The sequence below is a fragment of the Mastigoproctus giganteus genome, chromosome 1, assembly GCF_048544385.1.
Source record: "Mastigoproctus giganteus isolate SK-2022 chromosome 1, ASM4854438v1, whole genome shotgun sequence".
NCBI classification, from domain to species: Eukaryota; Metazoa; Arthropoda; class Arachnida; order Uropygi; family Thelyphonidae; genus Mastigoproctus; species Mastigoproctus giganteus.
The window spans coordinates 76,971,253-76,990,709 of NC_143575.1; the positions used below are offsets into that span (position 1 = coordinate 76,971,253).

General features: G+C 38.2%; 1 protein-coding gene across 8 annotated transcripts in view; it reads left to right on the forward strand.

Moving 5' to 3' along the window:
• Nucleotides 1-19,457, forward strand: part of Mctp (multiple C2 domain and transmembrane region protein) — a 690,267-nt gene that overhangs the window by 571,139 nt on the left and 99,671 nt on the right. For all 8 annotated transcript variants that reach the window (XM_090373448.1, XM_090373456.1, XM_090373439.1 and 5 more), the window contains one exon: nucleotides 7,883-8,020. In XM_090373448.1, the coding sequence (XP_090229574.1) occupies nucleotides 7,883-8,020 (138 nt within the window). The remainder of the gene's footprint in view (nucleotides 1-7,882; nucleotides 8,021-19,457) is intronic.

The following is a 19,457-nucleotide window of genomic DNA, read 5'->3' on the forward strand; positions in this document are numbered from 1 at the left end:
GGGATAGAGAAATGGAAAATAATAATGGACGGGAGACATCAGTAGAAACTATTATTTCCAGTGTAGGGAACGATAATAGGGGGACACTCAAACTAAGTAAGTTTTTAAAAACATTTACGGGCGAGCCATCAGAAAGCATAGACTATTTTCTACGGAGACTAAAACTGATTAAAGAAAAGGAAGGCCTGTCTGAACTGGAAATAGTCATGATGGCGGAATTCAAGCTGGAGGGCAGGGCCCAGACTAAATATTTAGAGGAGACCCAAGCGATGGAGGTGGAAACCCTAGATGAATTTGAAAAGATATTAAGAAAGCTATTTTCCCCGAAAAACTCTTTTCTAGAAGGAATAGGTATATTAAATAACTACTCTCAAACAAGTCGGGAAACAGTAGAAGAGTATCATAAAAGATTTATAAATGTAAAATTAAATACAGAAGTATCGGAAAAAGAAAGTAGCGCTTTTGACAAAATCCTGATGGGGCAGTTTTTGATGGGGGTCAGGGATAAATACAAAAAAGAAATTTTGAGGAGAAAACCAAATTCATTAGCAGAGGCCCTGGTACTGGCTGTAGAAGAACAAAAATTAGATTTCCAAAGTCGGGGGGCAATAAGAGGGGACATAAATGCATTAGCGACAGGAGAAGAGACAAAACCGAAAGGTAATAAAGAAAGGGGGGGCGAAAATAAGCTAGAGGGACTAGAGAGACAGATAGCTGGGATGGAAGTTAAATTAAATAGATTATTAGGAGAATTGAACACAAAAAAGAACGCTCAAGATCAAAATAATAGACAGTGGGGCGAAAACACTCAAACGGGGCAGATCACAAGAGGTGGATACAGCAGGGGGTGTATAGGAGAAGTCAAAGAAGTTAGGCGAGAAAGATATGGAAAGAAATGCTATATATGCGGGCGGAGCAATCACTGGACTAAGAACTGCTGGTACAGGGATAGATATCACGGGGACAGAAATGAACACTACCAAGACAGGGGCACAAATCAAGGGCAGCATATAAGCATGAATGCTCTGCATCTTAGACGCTGGAAAAATAATTCCTGTGAAAAAAGGAGAAAAAAATCAGGCAGCACACGGAGGAAGCCACACATACATAGAAGTAAGTTTATAAATAAAGAACCAATAGTTTTGGCCACTCTGGGACATAAATGGAATCATCAAGGTCAGGTGAAGTGTTATAGGTGTAGCAGATATGGGCATATAGCCAGATTCTGCCGGACTCAGATGGTGGATCAGGGAGTCAAGTATGGGAATACTGATCCCAGAGAGTCATGGAAGATCAAGACAGGTCGATTTTATCCTTGGCGCTCAAGAAACCTCATATTTGGTCCAATAGAGTGCAAGGATAGGCCAGAAATGAGAGAGATGAATTATGGAAGTCCGGTAAGTGAGAGAAACGATAAGAGATCAAGCTCGGTAATTGAAAAGAAAGAAAAGAAGTGGAAAGAGACTGAAAAAATTGAGGTGAAAGGGCGAAAGAAGGGGCCCAGACGGCGGAATAGAACCAAAATACTACACGTGGGAACATTAGAAGTAAAGGAGAAAGATAAAGAGAAACATGAAGATAGCGAACTGTTAAATAAAGTGGAAGAAAGTGGAGGTGAAAAGAATGACAACTTGGTAAATGAATCAACAGAGCCGAAAAGAATAGAAGGGCCATGGAAACACAGAACTGAAACTTCCTATGGGGAAAGGGCCCTCAAATTGAAAGAGACAAACATGCTACAGCAAGTGTATTTAGCAGTATATGATGAAAGTTTGGGATGGGAATAGTTTAGTGAAGCCCAAAATATACACTTAAGTAGTGTACATGTATATTATAGTATTTAGGATAATCTAGAAGGGCAATTAAAGGAGTTGGCATGTACTTGCTTAGAGACAGATCAAAAGGGAATATAGAGTTGTTGTTAATAAGTAGGCCATGGAAGTAGACGCACAAGCAGGGAACCTGTAGAAAATTTATAATGGGGATATAAATTTTAAAGGGAGGCGGAAGGAATGTAAGAACAAAATTCTTACACTTATCCTAGCGAATGTTATGTTATAAATATTATAACATAACAAGAAAAAAAGATGTATATAGTAAATAATATTATTTACATAGGATGATTTTAAGCTTAGATTGCGATCGCTCCGTACCATACAGTCAAGTAGGGGAGGATTAACGTAACAACGGGAGGTAGCAGGACGGTACACAAGACAATGGGAGCACTGGAACACTAGTACAAAGGGGGCACCGCAAGGCCAGTTCATGGTCGCATAAACAGAAAGTGAGCAGCTCTTTGGAAGGAAAGAACAAGGGAACCGACTCCCCCTTGTGGAGAGGAAGATTTTAAGAACTAGGAGGGTGAAGAAAACCCTGGATGCGATATACACTATGTAGAAATGGCTGCCGCTATTTGAAACAGACCGACTCCTTGAGCACTTACTGATTTCAAGGAGCGGTAGAGAAGAAACAGAGTGGACTAATGGCGGTAAGTGAATCGGGAATGATCACAAGGAAATATCTAGAAATTGCTAGACGCCCTGTAGTTCATCGAAGTTGATGAAAATTTCGTAAACAGGAAGTTACCCCAGGAGAGGGAGGGCCAAGAAAAAACGGAAGAAGTGGGAGAGAGCGAATGAGAATAATGAGATGATGGAGAACGAACGACGATTGGATTAAAATAGAATGAGCGGCTGAAACAAAAGGCAGATGCAAGAAAGGAGTGAGTGAGAAGAGTTTTTCTTGGGAGAGTTGTGAGTTTTTTGGGCAGTGTGGAAGTTTGGAGAGTTCCCGTGGAGATGCCTGAGTGATGTGCGGCTGGAAAGAAATCCCGAGAAGTGCCGGGAGAATCGCCAGAAAGTAGCGGCCAGAGTAATGAGTTGTGGGAGATGCTGTTTAAGAGTTTTTGGAATAGGAAGGAGATAACCGTTGAAAGATGGAAACACCTATGCTGGAGCTGAAAAAAGAAAAGGATCGAAAAGCCTCGGTAATGAAAGATAAGGAAGAGCTACATAGCCAGGCTTCTTAATAAAGCAGTAAGAAGAGTCCCGATAATTCTATTATGCTTCCCAGTTTCGTCGAACTGATCAGACGCCCAAAAAGCAGGCCGGAGCAACTTATTTAATAGCCGTATGTAAAGAAGAGCGAGTTCTTGAACGTAGGAGAATCCCTGTAGATGAACAGCAGTACTTTGCCGATGAATAATTCCAGTTGGAGCCTGATGATGCCCTATGCTGTTGATGATGAGTCGCCCCTGAACTGAGAAAAGGTAGTGTAAAGAGTGATTCCCTAAGTTAATATGTAAGTACGAGATAATAATTTTAAGCTAGATTTGAAGAGAAGGACTTTAGAAAAATGTTTATTTAGTTGATAGTAGATTTGAAGAGAAGGACTTTAGAAAAATGTTTATTTAGTTGATAGTAGATTTGAAGAGAAGGACTTTAGAAAAAAGGTTTATTTAGTTGATAGTAGATTTGGTATTGATTAGTATAAAAGGAAGAAAAGGGTTCATAGATGTATGTACTTCATCTCAAGGATAAGTTAAAGCAAGGAAGATTTAGATACATGTACTTGAGACTGGTATGTTCTAAGTTAAGATGTAAAGGTGTTCTATGTACTTGAAACGTTACAAGATATTAAGATTGAATTATTTTGGAAGGGATAAATTAATGAAAGATTATAGCGGGGATTTATAAATCTAGGACAATATCCATAGAGGTGTTAAGCCCACTGAGGTAATTCCAGTTGGGAAGTTTAACTGTTAGAAAGTAAAAATAATGTTATGAGATGTAACCTAAACCAGAAGGAGAAAAAGCAGAAAGACACGAAGAGACATATTATATCATTTGCTATTAATTTTACATCTTAACACACATATAATGCCAGTTATTAACATTATACCAATTGATGTTGTATGATACAATTCTTTAATGTATATACTGTGAAATAAACAAATTTGTATATGTTTATCATGTGTAGTATTGAGTCATTCTGAATACTCAGCCAGTCCAGAGGAGACATACACGAACTATTATTCCCCCAGAATCTGTGATCTTCTGTGCAGTATACAAGTCAGGTGTTAACGTGGAGGGTGGTAAATTAAGGGGGAAATTTAATTGAGAAATACAAAATTAAAAGTGGTAGGTCTGGAAGGTTAACGTGATTTATGATTACAGAAATAAAAAAATAAATAATAAAATAACCTCCAACAAACCCCCCACAGTTGCATGGAACCTGTCAGGTTCTTTCATGCTATTATTCTGTGAAAAACAGGAGTGCATTACTTAAATAAAAACTAGAACTAGATTTTGGATGGTAGGGTTTGTCATTAATCTTAAACTAACAATTAATGTGCAAAACATTTTCTCACATGGTACCTGACAGGTCCCATGCAAACAATGCAGGTATATCCTGTCAAAGCTGGCTGCACTATTTTTCAAGGTGCTTATGGATTCTCTTAATTCATTGGTTGCGTGTGGTTTATTATAAGGTAAAGCAGTGGTTCCCAAAACCAAGCACTAGTTCATGAACTAGTGCTGGTCCATGAAGTATTCACTGTTATGAGAAAAAATGCTTAACACTTTTGCTGCTGGTCTTTCCGATGACCTTTTTGACCCATGATTGAAAACAATGGGATGGAGTTAATCTGGATCAGAAAGGGCAGAAGCATTTTTTTGGCTTTCTTCTCACTGTGGCTGAATTAATTAGCCTCTGGTGATGGTTGCTTAAGAAAAATCTCTGGTTTTTCTTCTGTCAAATTTGAAGAATAAATTCTAAAAGTAGGGTGATTCCCTTCCAAGTGGATTAAAATCCAAAGCTGCATATTTGCATTCAGGAAGCAGTGAATGTGTTAACACAAACAAGCTTTCCATATAAACTATAAAGCATTTAGGGCGTAAGCCTCATCATATACCATCAGGCATCTCTCATATTGTGGAGTTATACTCCATAACTGTTTTGCCATCATTGCATCACTCGGGTACCTACCCACCCACCGAAGAAGGGTGAAATAGCCCTGAAATGGTGCCGTCTGGGTGGTGGTATCCATCTGAATAAGTAACATTAGTCTTCTTCTCAGGTGAAGCGTTACTTATTCAAAGTAGTGCAATATCATGGCAACTCATTGTGAAGGTATTCACAATATGAGATATAACTTAAAACAATGCCGCTTTACTAATATTCTGTTTGTTCAGATTTGGCTATGTATTATTGATGCTTTCGCACTATACTTATACATAGGCTTTCCATGTAGTTAAGTTTGTGAATGTGCACTATACACAAAAATACTGTGAAACAAGTCTTATTGGAACCTGATTATAATCAAATCCTATTTTTAGAAAGTTAATGTAACTGAAGATAAAAACATGGTCCTGACCCACTGTACTTATTTTTTAAGTTAAAGGAATCAGAACATACTGGAACCTTTCTAAAGCAGAAGCTAAAGGATTTTATGGGGGGACCCCTCCAAACATTTTATCTGGCTAAAACAGAGCTACCATTACCAAACCCTCCAACAAAACTATTTGCATGTCAACAAAGGAAATATTAGCTTGCTTACTAAAGTCAAGTAAGTCTCTGCTCATCTGCTCTAATTGTTCCCGCTTATCTCCCCCTCACTTTCCCCATCCTTATGTTAATTTGTGGAAAATATCTAACAAGTTGTCATGTGTTGTGTTATAATATGGCTCTATTTTTTCTATGTATTGAAAGAAAAAAAATTGTCTTAACATGCAGAAACAAAGTTAATTTTTTTTAAAAGAAATGACTGGTGTGAAAATGTGCATGATACGAATAGTGTTGCTAATAATTCCACAGAAGTGCATGACAAAGATAATAATAATATTATGCTTGCCAAAAGAAAGCAGTGTAGTGTCAGCAGAAAGTATGACAGTTCATACATTCAGTTCAGATTTATTGAAATAAATGATGATCAGAACAAGTCAGAGTGTTTAATATGTGGGTGTATTCTTAGTAGTGATGCTCTGAAGCTTTCGAAACTTAAGACGTTTAAATATGAAGCGCTCCAATCTAAAAAAAAAAAAAAATAGAGAATTTTCGGAAAGAAAATATTCCAAATTTAAAGGACAACAAAAAAAACTTTCGGCGTCATAAATACAAGCACATTGGCATTAAAAGGATCTTAAAAATTGCTGGCACATATTGCAAAATCTAAAAAACCATTTACAGTTGCAGAGGAGTTAATTCAACTGTGCATAAAGGATGTTTGCTTCTGTTTAATGATTCAATAGCTAAAAAATTAATTCAGTATTTCTGTCAAATAAATGCAATTACCAGAAGAGTTGAAGAAATGTCTGAGATATAAAAGATCATTTGCTACAACAAAGTCAAGTCTTGACTGAAATTCTTTGAACACGTTTAGAGACTTTCAGTGGTTTGCAGAGTTTAAAGAGGACCACTTGTCTTTTGAAGATAATCCTCACTTTTGCCCTCCTTTGACTTCAAAAACTAATGATTCAATTGCTTGTGTTCATGATTGATTGAGTGATTGATATTTAACTATCCAAGAACTTATTTGTGAAATTGGTATATCTTATAGTGCATGTTTATAGATTTTAATACAGGGTTTAGGATTACAGTGCATTTCAGCAAAGTATGTGCCTTGCAGCATCACTGATGATCAAGTTCTCACAAATCAGGATCTTTGTTTATGTGCTGTTGCTGACCTATGCTTTGTTTCTTCTATCATTACTGATGGCAAGTTGTGAGTGTATGGTATAGTTATGACCTAGAAGCAAAGGCCATTCCTCTCGGCAGAAGTGTCTTCTCATTCAGATGTGCAGATCATACTTGTTATTTTTTGACTCACAGGATATTGTTCATTAAGAATTTGTCCTGCATGGTGAAACAGTCAATCAGGAATACTATAAAATGGTTCATCAGCAGTTGCATGATTCTGTTAGAAGAAAATGGCTGGTATCTGGAGAATTGATGATTGTACAATGACAGCACTCTACCACACTTTATTCAAAAAATTTCAGGAAGCACTCGAACATTGTGGTCTCTCCATCTGCCACAGATTAGGCACCCTGTGATTCTTTTGTTTTCCAATTGTAAAGTTTCCCCCCATGAAAGGTCATAGATTTGTAATAACTGAGGACATTGTTCAGGATGTAACATAGGGGTTATTAGCAATTCTAAAAGTTTATCAGGAATGCTTCCAGAAGTTTATCAGTTTATATAATGTCAAGGAGACTACTTCAAAGGAGATCCATCCAAATAGCTGGCAAGCTTCATTTCCCAAATGTTAATTCCATCCGCAAACTTTTTGATCACTCTGTAAATGTGAATTGTCTGCTGGAGAAGATTTTTTCAATAAAGATTGAAACATTATATGTGTTTCACAGCTTCCTGTAAAGTTTGGCTTTTTTTTTATGTTTTTGGAATTTGATTGTTTTTATCTATTCTGTATATTAAGTTTTATTTTTGCATTGGCTTTTTTTTTTTTATTTATTTTATGTTTTGAAACAATAGCAAATGTTTATGGTTTGATCTTGTCTTAGATTTTTTTTCAATTTAAGAATTTCCAAGTTGCTCTTTTCCATTTCCATTAGTCTTTTCACTGATATCAGCATTTCTATGATTTCACTGATTGACTCATCAGAAGGAAATGATTGATGGAAGTAATTTGCAGTTAAAAATCAGAAGGATATCTAATAGTATTCTATTAGATACTGGTATCTAATATATATATATATATATATATTTTACTGTTCTAGAGTTTAGTTAGCAAAAATTAAATTACATTATTTAGATAGTTAAAATAAAATGCTACTATATTAATGAATTTATATTGATTTTAAAATTATTTCATTCAGCTTGAAGTAACAGTAAATGCTTCCTAATAGTAATTTCTAATTTTTAGGTGTTTCTCGTCATTACCTACACATTTCAGGTGTACATGTTGCCAGTTGCACTGCTGCTGATTTTCTTCAAGAATTATGTTATCCTCACACTTACAGGTTTTCAGATTGGAAAAGATGGTAGAGATGGGGAAGAAGAGGTAAGTTCCTTCACTGGTAATTGTTTTGCTTGAATTGACTTGTTTGAAATATTACTGTCAAGAGCAGCACTGTTTTATTATATACATTAACATTGTTATTATTTTATATAATTTAATCTTGGGTATTTGATTATAACAAGATAGCCTGTGCTTTATTTAAAAATTGTCCATAAAATATAAGATTCTTGCCAGTGACTAAACAAATTAACTAAAACATGGTTATCTACCATGTGAATTGTCTGTCCTTTGTTATTCCTTAGAATCTTCTGGATGGTTTTAGAGCCCAAACGTCTGAGCATGAGAGAACTATTCAAACAGCTAATTTTCCCCACTCTGCCCTTGCTGAGAGCTGTGAGTAGCATAGTAGACTTGATCATTGTAAGAGGGCCCTGAGTGCCAAGTGATAGTGTCCGAGCGTTTTTTTTTTTTTTTTTTTTCCCTAGTCAATATATAGTGACCTTTCTGAGCGATTTCAGAAAGGTCACTATATTTTGAGTGTTTTCTTTCCAGTGCTTTTCTCAATCTCAGTTGTTTAAGTGGTTCTGTACTTAACAGATCTTGAGTAAGAACCCAGATAGGAAAATCACCTTTCTTTTCCTAGAAAAATTATTAATTTTTACACTAACAAACTACCTACTCCAGCTGCTTGGTCACTCGGTGGCACCGCTCCAGCCTCCCCATGGTGGGGACAGAAACATGGGAGGAAAAGCTCACTCCCAGGGCTAAAAAGAGCAACAATGGACTGTGATGCATGTCCACCGCTACAGCTGATAGGCTCTCAACATGCTGAGACCTGCAGAATGGAAGACGATCAGTCTTCCAAAAAAATGAAAAAGGATTCTAACAAATCAGAACCACCAGCATTTTCTGATAATGCATTAGTTATCAACTTGGCTGATAAGCAAACGCTCTCCCTTTGTCATCCAGATATATCTCTAGAATGCAGCAAGTACACCAAAAATGCTGAAACGGCTCCAGTCAGGAGATCTTTTTAATTGAGACCACTCATGCAAGCCATCTGAATTATTATTAAAAATGTCATCTATAAGTGGAATCTCAATAAAAGTCACACCACATTAACACATTGAACTCACTCAAAAAGAGTGATAAGTGAGTGGGATTTTTTGAATGTCACTGAAAAGATAATCATGGAATTACTAGAACAGAAAGTAATTCAAGCAAGAAGAATTATGATACAGAAGGACGACAAACTTGTTCCAACATGTAATATTATATTGACCTTTAGTACACCAAATCTGCTGACCTCAGTGAAAGCAGGCTACCTGCACTGCCATATCCAACCATACATTCCAAATCCTTTAAGATGTTTCAAGTGCCAAAAGTTTGGTCATTCCCAGACAACATGCAGAGGTGAAACTACTTGTCTTAACTGTGGGTCAAAAAATCATTCACAAACAGTGTACTGCAAAGTCTCTGGAATGTCCAAATTGCAAGAATGACAATCCAGCATACTCAAAATCATGCAACCTCTGGAAAATTTGGGGGGGGGGGGAGTACAAAAGTATAAGATCAAGAATAAGGTTACATATTAAGAAGCAAGAAAGCAAATAGACAACAATCCCAAAATGCACGTACACTTCCATTATATAAAAGTGCCAAGCTGTTTCAACCCAAACTGAGATATTTCTGCTCAATACATCCATTGAAAAATGGGCACAATTTGTGCTATCAGTACATCAACCTATCACCAAACCTGTTCTAGCTGATGAAATAAGTAAAATTTCATCATGTGATAAAATTCAAATCACAAAGGCAACAAGCCACTGAATTGCAAAAGCCAAACTCAAATAGAATGGACTCTGAAGATACAACTGCACAAAATGAAACAGTCCTTGATCTTCACGCAGAAGATGATATGGAGACTGAATTGTCAAACTGATGATGTAGAAGAGTACAGATTTCAGATGCCCCAATTTTCTTAGGAAAAAAACTAAATATAACTGTCAAAAACAAACCATTCACAAGAAGCAGACTTGCCTTCACCTTCAAACCCAGATAATGCAGCACATTGTACAATAGATTTGTAGAGGTTTATGCAGCAATACCGATGACATCTATGATTTAATCTCCTGATATAATCCTGTAGCCGTTTGCTTACAAGAGACTAATATAACTCCACAAGTAACTCAGTCAATCAAAAATTTTACCATTTACAGGAAATGTAGAAACTCTTCATTATCCGCGTGTGAAAGCATCAAGATTTTAATTGACTATAAAATACCTTATAGAAACATTCTGCTTCATACCCACTTAGAAGCTGTTGCAGTACTTGTATCAGTTGGACAAATTCTAACTCTAGTATCACTGTACCTTTCACCTAACAATATATACCCGTTCGGCCCCAAGCGATAGTGACAAGCAATTTTCTTCCTGTGATTATTTGATCTCGAAAGTGATATAGTTTTGTTTATTTTCGAGTGTGGCTCTTATTTTATTTACTTGAGGTGGTCTGTGCTTTAAAAGTCAAAGTAAGAAAGGCAATTCACCTTTCTTTTCTTATTCTTTATATATATCACTAACCAACTCTACTAACTTAAACAACCTCTTGGTTAGTGGCAGTGCTCCTGCCTCCACAGGGTGGACCAGTAACCTGGGGGGGGGACCAACCTTCAGGGCTAAAAGGAGCAAAGATGGAAACAAATGAATTTCCATGTTTAGAGCCAAAGTACTCTCAATAAAGTGATAAATACAATACTGACCATGACTTCTGTCTCTCTCTCTCGAAGAGAATGAAAAAGGACACTGACAGATAGGAATCATCAGTATTCCTAATAATACTTTCTCTGTCAGCAACCTGTAAGCAAGCTCTCCCCCTTTATCATTCAGAGATGCCTCAAACGTGCCGCAGGTTCACTAAAAATGGTGAAATGTCTCCAATCTGGGGATTTGTTAATGGACCACCAATTCTCGACACTCTGAACTATTATTATGTCTGACATTCTTGAGTGGAATCACACCACATAACACCCTCAATTCTTCAAAGGGAGTGATCACTGAATGGGATTTATTGAGAATCCCTGAAGATGAAATAATTCAGGAACTTAAATAAAAAAAAAGTCACGCAGGCAAAAAGGATCATGATCTGTAAAGATGGCAGTATAGACCCTACTGGAGTATAATTTTAACTTTCAGTTCTCCAAACCTAGTCAAGACAGGATATTTAAACTGTAGCATTCGGCCATATATCCCGAACCCCCTAAGATGTTTCAAATGCCAGAAATTCGGCCATTCCCAGACAGCTTGCCATGGAGATGCAACATGTGCAAACTGTGGGTGTAAAACTCATACACAAACGGAATGTAAGGCATCAACCCCACAGTGTCTAAATTGCAAGGGCAACCATCAGGCATATTCCCAAGACTGCGACTTTTGGAAGTTGGGGAAAAAAATACAAAAGTATAAAATTGAAAATAAAGTTTCCTACCAAGAGGCAAGAGGTCCTTGAGGTTGTCACAGACATTCTCTCAGATATGCCAGACAAGCTGTACTTGCTACCTACTTGACTGGACCCAATTTCGGCTGTACGCCAAAAATTGGGTCCAGTCAAGTGGACCCAATTTCGGCGAAGTCCGGACGGTCTGTGACAGCCAAATCCTCTGTTTGCACCTTCACGATGGTGGGACTGTTAGTAATCCTGGGTATAACCTCCATGCACAAGTACATGGTGGGTGACCATTCAGGTGTGAACCAACGTAAGCAGGGGTTGAGGTGTGGCACCCACACCACATGGAGGAATGCCGCCCCTCTATGTTACCAGGCAGTACTAGGTGGTATATTACTCTCATCAACCAGTGCAATACCACCACTTTGCTCTTTTGGAGGCTTGAAATGGTGGAACCCATGTTTAGTCTCTAGAGCTAAGTTCCAGTCAACCCTTCCCTATCTCTTCCATCATGCAGTATGATTGATGATTTTTGAGGTTATGATGAACATCGTGGCGAGATCCAATATTCCTTACATTTCGAGGGTACAGCTCTAAAACGGTGTTCGCAGGCCGGCCGCTAGTGAGTACACTGGATCGAACCTACTGGTAACTCTCTAGGAGGCTACTGGATCAGCTAGTGTATAATCTTGCTACCTCTACTCTGCAAGACAGTGACTGGAGGGAGTCCAAGTAGTGTGTATGCGGGGAGCATTGTCGAGGCCACGTTATGTCAAGGATCTGGGTATATTCTTACCATGTATATGCCATATCCAAAAATTTCATTATTGAATACACCATGAATTGTCAAACAAATAGAGCAAGTTTATCTGCAAAAAGATCTAAACCTCCCAAGCACTTCCTAATTCGTTTCACAAATATACATGGTCTCAATTCTAATCTCAACGATGTCCATTTCCACTTGCAGTGTGCCAAACCTGTACTTTTTCTGACAGAATCTCAGTTATCGGTTGATTCAACTACTGTTCATCTCAGATGCCCAAATTATTCGCTGTATGATTCCTTTCGCCTCAAAGGTGGTACTTGTGCATATGTCCGTTCTGATATTCCCTGTCAGAGACTTGGCAATTTGGAATCTCCTCTCTTTGATCTTCTTTGGCTTAAAATCTCTCTACCTCATTGTGTCAAATTCATCTGTTGTCTCTGCCGTTCTCCCAATTCCACTAATCATTTGGAGCTCTTTGACTTCCTCTCTCTGTAAATTGACTTTTTCCAGTCCAACTTTTCTAACAGTGAGGTAATTTATCTTGTGATTTTAATGTTCACAACTCCAGCTGGTTTCCGTTTTCTAGTCACACTGACCCAGTTGGTCAATATGCTGAGGCTTTTGCAATTACTAATGACCTTGCAAAGATTGTTCATATTGTAGGTAACTACAGACTAATTTGTAGGCACAGATTGTAGGTAACTACAAGAATACCGGACAATCCTAATCATACAGTCAATACACTTGATCTTTTTCTCACAAACAACCCTTCTAAGTACACGGTCGATATGAGAGGGCCTTTAGGCACTTCAGATCACAATTTGTTGATTGTCTCTTCTCCAATGGAACCTTTATCCCATGACTATTCCCAACCTCGTGCTGTGTTTGGCATTACAAGAATGCAAAGTGGAATGACCTGCGAGACTTCTTTTCCTTGGTCGGATTACTGTTTTGAAACTTCTGATGTCAACGTTTGCTCAGATCGTGTCAGTGAAATTATTCTTGCAGGAATGGAATCCTTTATCCCACACTCCACTTTAAAATATCGTCCTTTAAATAAACCTTGGTTTTCCAATAAATGTGCTAAGGCTGTTCAAGAGAAGAATGTTGCATATCGTAATTGGCTTTTTTCTAATTCTCCTGTTTCATTTTCTGCCTACACCAAAGCTCGCAACAATTGTAAAGCAGTTATTAATCAGTCCAAACTACATTTTGAACAGGCTAAGAGTAGAAAACTTGCTTCTTGTTCTAATGGCAGCTGAGCATTCTGGTCTCTTGTCAAAGCTACTGGCCACCTGGTGGGAGCAGAGATAGGCAACTTTTGCCTATCTCTACTCCCACCACAGTCAAAACCAAGATGGTTCTATTGTCATTTCAGCAAGGATAAAGCTGACCTGCTAGCATCCCATATTTTTCCCAACTCATGTATTAATGATCTTGGTAAAACACCTCCCACCATTCCCAGCATGCTCCATTCAATGCCTCCTGTGGTCTTCCGTCAAAAGGATATCAGAAGGATTTTGATGAATCTTGATGCTAAGAAAGCTCCAGGTCCTGATGGTATTTCTCCACTTGTTCTCAAAACCTGTGCTCCTGAACTTACTCCTATTCTTTGCCGCCTTTTTACACTTTCTTATTCCAAAGGTGTTTTTCCTTCTGCTTGGAAATTTGCTCATATCCAGCCAGTTCCTAAAAAGGGTGACAGATCCCTCCCATGCAATGATCGTCCCATTGCAATTACTTCTACTCTTTCTGAAGTAATGGAGAAAGCAATTAACCGCCAACTCTTAAACTACCTAGAAACATTCTGTCTGATCAACAATTGCCAGTTTGGATTCCGTCAGTGTCGATCCACTGGTGATATTCTGGCTTATGTTACCCATTTATGGACTAATTCAATGGAAAGCTTCTGTGAAACACAAGTAGTTGCTCTTGATATCTCAAAGGTTTTTGATTGTGTTTGGCATAAAGGTCTTCTATATAAGCTTCAATCTTATGGTTTGCCAACTGTTTTTAGTAATTGGTTATCCAGTTTTCTCTCTGATTGCTCACTGAGGGTGATGGTAGATGGCTCTCTGTCTTCTAACTTCTCCACTAATGCCGGTGTCCCCCAAGGTTCAGTTCCTTTCTTTCTCCAAGGTTTTTTTCCAAGGTTCAGTTCTTTCTCCCACTCTTTTCCTCTTGTATATTAATGACCTTCTTCCATTGACTGGAAATCCTATCCATAGTTTTGCCGATGATACCACATTGCATTCTACTTTCCATTTTGAGAAACCTTGTCCTGCTCAATCATCTTTAACTTCTCGAAAATCTGTTACCAATTCCTTAAATGCCGATCTTTGTGTAATTGTTCAGTGGGGCAAAGACCACTTAGTTGATTTCAACCCTTCTAAAACTCAGTCTTGTCTTATATCTTGCAAAAAGGAGTCTTCTGCTCCTATGCTTATCTTTAATGACACTCCGATTTCTATGCAAAATGATATATCTCTTTTGGAGATTACCCTGACTGCTAATCTCTCTTGGCACAAGCACATTACAAATATTGCTTCGTCTGAATCAAAAAAACTTGGTTTTCTCTTTCGCTCTCAGCGTTACTTTTCTTCCAAACAGCTGCTCACTCTGTATAAATTGCAAATCCGCCCAGTCATGGAATATTGTTCCCACATGTGGGGTGGTGCCCCCAACACCTCTCTCATGCTTCTTGATTCCATTCAGAAGAGGGCAGTTAGGTTAATTAATGATTCATCTCTAACAGTCTCTCCACTCTGTCACTGTCTCATAGACGTACTGTTTCTGCTGCATGCCTCTTCTACAGATACTTCCATGGGCACTGTTCTTCTGAATTGGCTTCTATAATTCCCACTCTCTTTCAAAACGGTCCGAACACGTGCCACCACCAGCCAACATCCATTTACTGGCCACCTTCAAACCCACAGAACCAACTTTTCATCTTCCTCATTTATTCATTCAACTGCCGTTTTCCGGAACAACCTTCCTTCATACATATTTCCTGTAAATTACAGTCTACAGAAGTTAAGTCCAATGGAAAGACTAAGTTCAAGAAATATCTTCTTTCGTCTTCTCAACCTCCAACCCAAGCACGGTACTAAGTACTATAGGTTCTAATACCTCTCGTGATTGGGGTTTACGTTAAAAAAAAAAAAAAGAAAACAAGTAAAATCAAGTATGCCAAAATGCACTTATGCTTCTGCTACTTGCCAATCAGTAACTGCTACTCATGTCAGACAGAAGTGTCCATCCCTCCAGACACATTGATCTCAGACTAAGCTCGATCAGTCTGAAATCAAGCCCAGTTGGTCCAGCATCCATCTCCATCAAAGGTAGTTGATCAATGCAGTAATACACTACTGACAGTTTCATCCCAGAGACTTCCCCATTTGTCAAGCAGTGAAGAATTTGCTAAAATCAGATCCAGTTGAGGTGAAGCAATCTCACCCCTCAAGCATGGACACAGATGATACCACCAACTTAGATCTGCTTGAAATACATGCAGATGATATGGAAGAAAGCAATGACTCAGGACGCCCAAATTTTTCAAGAAAAGAAAATCAAAACTCAGATATAAACAAGTGACTCACAAAAAGCAGACAGACTCATCTTCTGCTCACAAAACAAAATAATAGAACAAATTATACAACAGAATTGCAGAGGTTTTTGCAGCAATATTGATGAGATCTAAAAACTAATTCACCATTACAATCCTGCTGCCATATGCTTATAAGAAAAGAATTTAACAACAAAAATCTATTTCTGTCGAAAAATTATACTATCTACAGACAAGATTGATCCGATACTAACAGCCCCCCATGGAGTTTGCAAAACACAATTGGAAGCTGTTGCCACGCATGTAGTAATTGATATCACTCTGACACTGGTCTCAATTTATCTTCCGCCGAACCAATGATGTATAATTCACCAACTGGAAAATCTTATTTCTCTTTTACCATCTCCTAATTGTTTATTAGGAGATTTTAATGGACATCATCCATTATGGGGTACTCTGGTCTCAGATGGATGTGGTGAGCTTACTGAAATGTTACTTGACAGAGAGAATCTAACACTATTAAATTCTGGTTTACCAACTGACATCATTTTCTTACTGGGTCAACCAGTGCAATAGATCTCTCAATTTGCTCTCCGATCCTCTTCCCAACTATAGAGTGGGCAGTACATGACAATCCTCTAAACAGTGACCGCTATCCACTGATCTGTAGTATTCAAACTACCCATTCCAAACAAACAGAAACAAAAAGCAAAATGGAAATTTTCCAGAACAAACTGGACAAAATTTACCCGTCATGTAGCTTTTGATGATGACATCATAGTCTTCTGCTATTGACACCGTCACAGATCATATCACAATGCAGATACTAGCTGCTGCAAGGCCGCCATCTCAGAGTCTCAGATAAAAAACCATCGGCATAACAATCACTGATGGAATAGTGATTGTAACAAAGAGAAAAAAAAAATGCAGCATCGAACATCTTCCGCAAACATCCCACCACTGCCAACATTATTAATTTAGTGGGAGCCTCATCAGCAGATGAGGCTAGTGGGAACCAGACATGTTCAAAGCCTGGTTTGAACCAGGCTTTGAACATGTCTAAGTGGATTTTTCTTATTTATTGATTTGAAATTATTGTTTTTCTAAAACTTTTGATTTAAATTTAGTAGTATAGCATTATTTTGTGATTTTCTGATTAATCTAGTGTATTTATTCTTTACTTGGCCTTGGAATTGCATAAAAGTATCGGTAAGGGTATCAAATCCACATGTTACAAGTTGCAGCTCCGCTGAACGAGAACTTTTTTTTAGCTATATTTAGCCACTTTATTGAACATTTTTTACATCAAATTATTTTCTATAAGTAGCTTATAGACTTAGTCAGGCTCGTTAGTTTATTCTGAATTTAGACAGCGAGATTTCGAAGTTAGTTAATACTTAAGTGTCCGTAGATTTACCGTTCATAACTTTGCCGCCTTTGTTATACGATACAATGTTATATCCCGAACTAGATAGCGTAAGTTTAATATAGTATAGTATATGATATAATATTGTCAATCAATCAGTAAAATCTATTAATCTTGATAAACTTCATTGTCAGTTAAATTGTACTTTTTAACTAAATACGTATAACGACTTGGATTCTAACATAATTAATTAATACATAACTTGATATGGAAGTTATATAAACAGAACTCGTAGATAATACTCGATACTGAAAAATATATATAGTGTTATAACTGTGTTGGGATACAAGTTTAGGATTATAATTTTGAACTGAAATTGAAATTTTATTGCAATTAAATCGAAATCATAACTCAGAGCAGCAAAGCAAAAGGCTCAAGCTAATGGGAGTGCTGTGGCTCAGGGGAGAACTGAGGGGGGGGGGAGTTGCCCTCTGAATTACAGCCTTTTAAAATGCACTGCATGCATGATGTCTAGGGAGCAGTCTGGTATGGGACATGATATTGCCACGGGGGATGTTTGTGTGTGTGTGTGTGTGTGTGTGTGTGTGCGTGCGCGATGTAAGGAGTGTAAGGAAATCAGGCAACCCGGCATTGTTATGGGCCTATATGAGAGCTTGAAGGACAGGGTGGGTGCCCTTGAAGGATCTAAATTGAGGAGCCCATCAAGCTCTCAGCTGCCCACATCAACGCCAGAGCTTGCACTTGTTCATCACCCAAAACAGCGGCAAACCCCAAGGCAGAATGCGCTGGTCCCACAGGAACTAGTAGTTGTTGGTGACTCTATTGTCAGGGAAACGGAAACATGCTTTGTAAAAAGGACAGGTGGAACAGGACCAGAGTATGTCTGCCAGGGGCAAAGGTTGATGACATTGTAGAGCAGATATCATCTTTTAAGGGCACAAAAGGTGATATAGTTGTACACGTTGGCACTAATGATATCAAGAGTAGGAGACCGGCAGAATTACTTAACAAGTACAGGACACTGTTGAAAAACAGCTGTGAATTAGGGTTGAATTTGAAAGTGTCTGCAATTCTGCCCAGGCACGATAGGAGGGAGTATATGATGAGAGCCTTGTCGATCAATTCGGCCCTGGAAAGATTGTGCAAGGCTCAAGGGGTAGAATTTTTTTTCAGCCTGGACTGTACTTATTAACATGAGAGACTGCTTCTACAGGGATGGGATACACTTAAATAGAAAGGGTGCAAGATTATTTGCTGATGCTATCGAGGCAGTGTTAGGTGGGTCGGAAAACTGCTAGTTTGGGGGGATACAAAGACTAATAGATTAACAGTAGCCACTGGCAGAGATGAAAGTGATTCTTGCACTGCTTCTATTGGAATGAGCAGAAGCCTGAAAAACAAGATGCAGGATATTTCAGACACTGCTGGGAGTCATTGCGGTACAAGTAAACACATGGCTTGTGTTAGGGTAGCTAAGAATAGAAACAGTTTCATGTATACTTGCGTGTACACCAATGCTAAGAGTTTCGTAAATAAATTTGATGAATTTGAGGTATTGCTCAAAGCATCAAGGGCGGATATTGTTGGGATATCAGAGACGTGGTGTCACACAGATATGAGGAATACAGAACTGGAATTTGGGGGGTACGTCTGCAGAAAGGATGGACAGGATAGGAAGAGAGGAGGGGTTATGCTATTAATTAAGAAACACATAAAATCCAAGAAAGTGAAGCCATTCGACATCGCTGGACATTGCAGTATCAAGTCAGTTTGGTGTGACATGAGCATTGGGAGATCAAAATTGAGAGTAGGAGTGTGCTATAGGCCTAATGACTCTGATGAGTATAATAAGAAACTGTACAGGGAAATAGAGTGGGCCAGTACATCAGAGAGTCTTATAATAGGGGATTTTAATTTCCCAGATATTAAGTGGAATTTGTGGATTGGTCACTCACACACTAGCAAGGCTTTTGTGAATTTATTGGATGATTGTTTTCTACATCAGCATGTTCGGGAGGCAACTAGAGGGAGTAATACTCTTGATTTGATTATCAGTAGTGATTCTTCATGCATTAAGAATCTGCAGATAAATGAACCACTAGGTGGCAGTGATCACAGTGTGCTGAAGTGGGATTTACTCAAAGAGGTAACTACCATCAGGGATTAAGGGAAGGGTTTTTGCTTTCGTAAAGGCAACTATGATGGTCTGAGACAGTATTTAAATTCTATACAGTGGGACCAACTGATGATGTTATCAACAGCAAATTCAAAATGGGAAACATTCAAAGAACTTATCTTGGAAGCTACTAGGCTTTA